Consider the following 6,683-nt stretch of genomic DNA (forward strand, 5'->3'; position numbering starts at 1 on the left):
TGCTCCCCCCCTGGGTGTGCTCCCCCCTTTGTGTGCTCCCCCCTGGGTGTGCTCCCCCCTTTGTGTGCTCCCCCCTGGGTGTGCTCCCCCCCTTTGTGTGCTCCCCCTGGGTGTGCTCCCCCCCTTTGTGTGCTCCCCCCCTGGGTGTGCTCCCCCCTGGGTGTGCTCCCCCTGGGTGTGCTCCCCCCTTTGTGTGCTCCCCCCTGGGTGTGCTCCCCCTGGGTGTGCTCCCCCCTTTGTGTGCTCTCCCCTGGGTGTGCTCCCCCCTTTGTGTGCTCCCCCCTTTGTGTGCTCCCCCCTGGGTGTGCTCCCCCCTTTGTGTGCTCCCCCCTGGGTGTGCTCCCCCCTTTGTGTGCTCCCCCCCTTGTGTGCTCCCCCCTGGGTGTGCTCCCCCCCTTTGTGTGCTCCCCCCTGGGTGTGCTCCCCCCCTTTGTGTGCTCCCCCCTTTGTGTGCTCCCCCCCTTTGTGTGCTCCCCCCCTGGGTGTGCTCCCCCCTGGGTGTGCTCCCCCATGGGTGTGCTCCCCCCTGGGTGTGCTCCCCCCTTTGTGTGCTCCCCCCTGGGTATGCTCCCCCCTTTGTGTGCTCCCCCCTGGGTGTGCTTCCCCCTGGGTGTGCTCCCCCCTTTGTGTGCTCCCCCCTGGGTGTGCTCCCCCTGGGTGTGCTCCCCCCCTTTGTGTGCTCCCCCTGGGTGTGCTCCCCCCTTTGTGTGCTCCCCCCTGGGTGTGCTCCCCCTGGGTCGTGCTCCCCCCTGGGTGTGCTCCCCCCTTTGTGTGCTCCCCCCTGGGTGTGCTCCCCCCTTTGTGTGCTCCCCCCTTTGTGTGCTCCCCCTGGGGTGTGCTCCCCCCTGGGTGTGCTCCCCCTGGGTGTGCTCCCCCCTGGGTGTGCTCCCCCCTTTGTGTGCTCCCCCTGGGTGTGCTCCCCCCTGGGTGTGCTCCCCCCTTTGTGTGCTCCCCCCTGGGTGTGCTCCCCCCTTTGTGTGCTCCCCCCTTTGAGTGCTCCCCCCTTTGTGTGCTCCCCCTGGTGTGCTCCCCCCTTTGTGTGCTCCCCCCTGGGTGTGCTCCCCCCTTTGTGTGCTCCCCCCTGGGTGTGCTCCCCCCTTTGTGTGCTCCCCCCTGGGTGTGCTCCCCCTGGGTGTGCTCCCCCCTTTGTGTGCTCCCCCCTTTGTGTGCTCCCCCCCTTTGTGTGCTCCCCCCTGGGTGTGCTCCCCCTTTGTGTGCTCCCCCCTGGGTGTGCTCCCTCCTTTGTGTGCTCCCCCCTGGGTGTGCTCCCCCCTGGGTGTGCTCCCCCTGGGTGTGCTCCCCCCCTTTGTGTGCTCCCCCCTTTGTGTGCTCCCCCCTTTGTGTGCTCCCCCCTGGGTGTGCTCCCCCCTTTGTGTGCTCCCCCCTGGGTGTGCTCCCTCCTTTGTGTGCTCCCCCCTGGGTGTGCTCCCCCCCTGGGTGTGCTCCCCCCTGGGTGTGCTCCCCCCTTTGTGTGCTCCCCCTTTGTGTGCTCCCCCCCTGGGTGTGCTCCCCCCTTTGTGTGCTCCCCCCTGGGTGTGCTCCCCCCTGGGTGTGCTCCCCCCTTTGTGTGCTCCCCCCTGGGTGTGCTCCCCCCTTTGTGTGCTCCCCCCCTTTGTGTGCTCCCCCCTGGGTGTGCTCCCCCCTGGGTGTGCTCCCCCCTGGGTGTGCTCACCCCCTTTGTGTGCTCCCCCCTTTGTGTGCTCCCCCCTGGGTATGCTCCCCCCTTTGTGTGCTCCCCCCTGGGTGTGCTTCCCCCTGGGTGTGCTCCCCCCCTTTGTGTGCTCCCCCCTGGTGTGCTCCCCCTGGGTGTGCTCCCCCCTTTGTGTGCTCCCCCCTGGTGTGCTCCCCCTTTGTGTGCTCCCCCCTGGGTGTGCTCCCCCTGGGTGTGCTCCCCCCTGGTGTGCTCCCCCCTTTGTGTGCTCCCCCCTTTGTGTGCTCCCCCCTGGGTGTGCTCCCCCCCTTTGTGTGCTCCCCCCTTTGTGTGCTCCCCCTGGGTGTGCTCCCCCCTGGGTGTGCTCCCCCTGGGTGTGCTCCCCCCTGGGTGTGCTCCCCCCTTTGTGTGCTCCCCCTGGGTGTGCTCCCCCCTTTGTGTGCTCCCCCCTGGGTGTGCTCCCCCTGGGTGTGCTCCCCCCTTTGTGTGCTCCCCCCTTTGAGTGCTCCCCCCTTTGTGTGCTCCCCCTGGGTGTGCTCCCCCCTTTGTGTGCTCCCCCCTGGGTGTGCTCCCCCCTTTGTGTGCTCCCCCCTGGGTGTGCTCCCCCCTTTGTGTGCTCCCCCCTGGGTGTGCTCCCCCCTTTGTGTGCTCCCCCCTTTGTGTGCTCCCCCCTTTGTGTGCTCCCCCCTTTGTGTGCTCCCCCCTGGGTGTGCTCCCCCCTTTGTGTGCTCCCCCCTGGGTGTGCTCCCTCCTTTGTGTGCTCCCCCCTGGTGTGCTCCCCCCTGGGTGTGCTCCCCCCTTTGTGTGCTCCCCCCTTTGAGTGCTCCCCCCTTTGTGTGCTCCCCCTGGGTGTGCTCCCCCCTTTGTGTGCTCCCCCCTGGGTGTGCTCCCCCCTTTGTGTGCTCCCCCCTGGGTGTGCTCCCCCCTTTGTGTGCTCCCCCCTGGGTGTGCTCCCCCTGGGTGTGCTCCCCCCTTTGTGTGCTCCCCCCCTTTGTGTGCTCCCCCCTGGGTGTGCTCCCCCCTTTGTGTGCTCCCTCCTTTGTGTGCTCCCCCCTGGGTGTGCTCCCCCCTGGGTGTGCTCCCCCCTGGGTGTGCTCCCCCCTTTGTGTGCTCCCCCCTTTGTGTGCTCCCCCCTGGGTGTGCTCCCACCTGGGTGTGCTCCCCCCTGGGTGTGCTCCCCTCTGGGTGTGCTCCCCCCTGGGTGTGCTCCCCGCTGGGTGTGCTCCCCCCTGGGTGTGCTCCCTGACCAGATCCTGCTTCCAGAGGCAGACGACCTGGCGCGGCTCCTGGTCCTAGGAGGATGGGGGTGGGGACTAGGGCAGTCGCCGTGCTGGGCCCCGAGGCCTCTAATATGAATGGGAAGCAGCCCTCGGCGGTTGCTAAGGTCCCTTCATCTTAGCCATCTGGGGGTCTCAGACTCTCAGGAAAGCAAAGGGCCCTAGCCGGTTTGGCTCAGTGGACAGACTGGAGGGCCCCGGATTCGATTCCGGTCAAGGGCACGTTCCTCGGTTGCACACTCCACCCCCAGCCCCAGTTGGGGCGCGTATGGGAGGCAACCAGTCGATGTGGCTCTCTCACATGGATGTTTCCCCCTCTCTGTCTCCTCCTCTCCCTTCCTCTCTCTAAACATCGATGGGAAGCTATCCTCAGGTGAGAATTAACCAGAAACCGAAGGGCCCTGCCCACCGGCTCTCGGGCGGCAGAGTCCAGCGAGGACGGGCGGTGTGGCCTTGGGCTGGGGCCGCCCTCCCGGTGACGGCTCCTGGTACTCAGGCACGGGAGCATCTCCATCTGGCCACACCACTGCTGCCTCTCACCAGAGCCTGCTCAGGGCTCGTCCCGGCCCCGTGGGAACTCGGACTCCTGGGCCACGTTTTCGGCAGCGTCGCCCGGGGAGTGCACGCCCAGCCGCGTCCCGGCCGCTTCATTCCGCACCTTCCCGTGCCCCGCACGCGGCAGCCGCCCCCAGGCCTGGCTCCTTCCTCTGCTCCAGCCCCTCCACGCCAGCTTCCTCCCACCACGGTCAGCAGCCCACAGCCCAGCCGCCCGTGTCCCCCGCCACCAGGCCGCCATCACCTCTGCACACGGGTTCTCTGCCCCAGGGCTCCCTCCGCTGTGTGCCAGACTCAGGCTGAGCCTGTCCTGGAAGGCCGGCCTGGCTCCCCCAGGGCTCAGCTGCTCCTCCTGCGGGCCCCTTTTTAATTTATTTTTTATTTTTATTGATTTCAGAGAGAGAGAGAGAGACATCAATGATGAGAGAGAATAACTGATCGGCTGCCTCCTGCACACCCCCTACTGGGGATGGAGCCCGAAACCCAGGCCTGTGCCCTGACCGGGAATCCAACCGTGACCTCCTGGCTCAGAGGTCAGCGCTCAACCACTGAGCCAGCCTGCGGGCCCTGCAGACTCTTCTGAGACCGCAGTGTCCTCCACGGTCTGCCTGCAGCTCCCTCCATCCCCACCCCCATTAGACGGGCTTCTCCGGGACAAGGACAGTGCCATCCTGTTCCTCTCCAGCACCCAGAGCTCCGCCCCGCACACAGCAGGCGCCCAGACGGCACCTGAGAAATGGCTGGCAGGAGGGTGAGGCGGCCCCTGCCCCGGAGCGGCTTTGGGGGGGGGGGGAGTCCATTTTGTTGTTTTACATCTACAGTTCCCAGCGCCCTGGGAAGTCGGACACCGGGACACTGTTCCATGGAGCCCAGGATTTCCCACCGTCTCCACGGCGGCTCCCTGTCCCGTTACATAAGCGGCGCTGATGCGGCCTGAAGGGCCCGCGGGCCAGACCGGGCCAGCCCTTACCCACCCTCCGGGGCGGGTTCAGGACCCACTGCCGAGGGGTGCCGGCGAGAGGCGCCCGCGGGTGGGGATGCGGGGAGGGGCCGGCCTGCAGCGTCCTCGCCCGGGAGCTGCGGTTCACGACCTTGTCTGCAGCGGGGCGCCCCGTCTGACCCGCGGGCATAGGGCCCCGCCACCTAGCGCCTCCTCCACCCGCACCCCGGGGGCTGCCAGGTGGGGGGGGTACCCGCCCACCCGCTGGGCTGGAAGGCGCGGTGCGGGGGACACCGTCCCAGGGGAGGGAAGGCGGGTCTTGGCCGCAGGGAAGCCCGAGGACACGTTTCTGCCGCGGGAGGCCTGTCGCCGCCCCGTTAAGGCTGCTCCCAGCACTGTCACCCCAAACGGAGGCGTTAGCCAGCACCCAGAGGAGGTGCCGGAGGAGACCGGGGGCTGTGCGGGAGGCGGGGCCGCGGGGTCCGCCAGCACCTCGGGGTGTCCGGGAGGGGGACCGTGCAGGCCCGGGCCGGCGGGGGGCCGGGGGCCGGGGGGGACGCGCCCGGGGAGGGCGGGGGGGCGCGGCGGGGAGGGCTGGGGCGGCGGGAGGGCGGGGACGCACGACACTCACCCGGCTCCCCGCGCTGGCGGCGGGTGGGGGGCGCGCCGGGCGCCGCGGGGCCGGCTCCCCCGGGGCCCAGGCCGCCGACTCGGCCAGCAGCTGGTCCAGCAGGCGCAGCGTTTCGTCCCGGCCGTCGGAGGGCGCTGCGGGGCCGGGGTCGGGACCCACCGCGCCCGCAGCCGCCGCCCCCGCCGCCTCGGGGACCTCCTCCCGGGCCACCGCCACCGCCACCGGCGTCACCGAGTCCGGCGGCCCCGCCCCGCCCTCCGGGGCTGCCCCGCCGGGGCCCGCGGGCCGGCTGTCGGGGCCGCGGAGCCGCCGCAGGGCCCGGCCGCTCCGGCTGCTGCCGCTGCCCATGGTGCGCCCGCCGCGCACACAGGTCGCCGGGGAGCGGCCGGGGCGGGGCCGCGGGAGGGGGCGCGGCCGGGGTGAATGGGGAGCGCTGGTTTTGGGGGTGCCGGGGGCAGGGTGGATCCGAGTCGGGTAGCGGTGGGCGGGGCCACGGGATCGGGGGCGGGGTGACCGCCTCCTCCCCGCTCTGCACCCCCGCCCCCGCCCCGGGGTCCCCCCTTGCCGGTCCCCGGCGTCGCCTGGAGAGCTGTGTAGCGGTGACCCCGCAGCCTCGCCCTCCTGGGGCTCAGGGGGCGGCGGGTGCCTCCCCTCTCCCAGCCTCGGACGCCCCAAAGCGGTGAAGGCGCCCCCGAGGGAGAGGAGGAAGCGCAGGCCGCGCACCTGCAGCCCTGCACCCCGCCCCCACCCGCAGGCGGCTGTTCCTCTCCCTCCTGCTCAGAACCTCATCCAGAGGTAACCCGGATAGAGCGTGGGCCTGCGCACGGAAGGGTCCCGGGTTCGATTCGGTCAAGGGCACGTCCCTCGGTTGCAGGCTCCTCCCCTGCCTGGGCCTGGTCAGGCTCCTGCAGGAGGCAACCCACCCATGTGTCTCTCACATCGATGTTTCTCTCTGTCTCTCCCCCTCCCACTCTCCCTAAAAATCAATGGGACATATCCTTGGGTGAGGATTAAGGGAGAAGTAATCACGTTTGGCAAAGAAAATAATTTTAAAGAGGGAGACAGAAAAAGCATCCTCTCCCCCAGGAAAAAAGCAAAGGAAATCCGAGCAGCTACTGACCCTAATTCACTGGCTTTTGGTCGTGGGACAGGAAAGAAAGAAAGAAAACCTGTTGTTTTAAGTGAACTACAGTCACGGCAAGTAAGAGCGGGACCGGCTCCAGGCCTGTGAGGCGCAGCCGGGGATGTGACGCTGGTCATCTAGGCTGCCCGCCCCCCCACTGCCGCACCCCACCTTTCCTGCCCCACGCTGGGCGGCTCAGACCTGGGTTTCACCCACGTGTCCTGACTCGACATTAACCCGAATGCAGACTGGTGGCAGCATAATTGCCCACAGGAAATCTCCGCTCGCCTTCGCCAGCCGCTCCCTGGACATTTCAGGAGGGGGCGTTCAAAACCTCTGCCCGAGGAAACGGAATAAACGTGGGATTCCAGTCCAGAGCCACTGAGTTGTATTATCAGGAGGCCGAGGAAGTGTTTCTAACGCTCCTGCCTTTCTCTCTTTCTCCTTTTTGGATGTTCTGTCTTAGCCACCAGATGGAGGAGGTGGGCCAAAGACACGATTTGGTA

General features: G+C 68.5%; 1 protein-coding gene across 1 annotated transcript in view; it reads right to left on the reverse strand.

Annotated features, from left to right (window-relative positions):
• CYS1 (cystin 1) overlaps window positions 1–5,484 on the reverse strand; it is a 12,742-nt gene extending 7,258 nt beyond the window's left edge. The window contains exon 1 of the mRNA XM_079792266.1: window positions 5,055–5,484. Within this exon, the coding sequence (XP_079648392.1) occupies window positions 5,055–5,402 (348 nt within the window). The 5' untranslated portion in view covers window positions 5,403–5,484. The remainder of the gene's footprint in view (window positions 1–5,054) is intronic.
• Window positions 5,485–6,683: the final 1,199 nt, after the last annotated feature.

The sequence above is a fragment of the Cnephaeus nilssonii genome (genome assembly GCF_951640355.1).
Source record: "Cnephaeus nilssonii genome assembly, chromosome: 15".
NCBI classification, from domain to species: Eukaryota; Metazoa; Chordata; class Mammalia; order Chiroptera; family Vespertilionidae; genus Cnephaeus; species Cnephaeus nilssonii.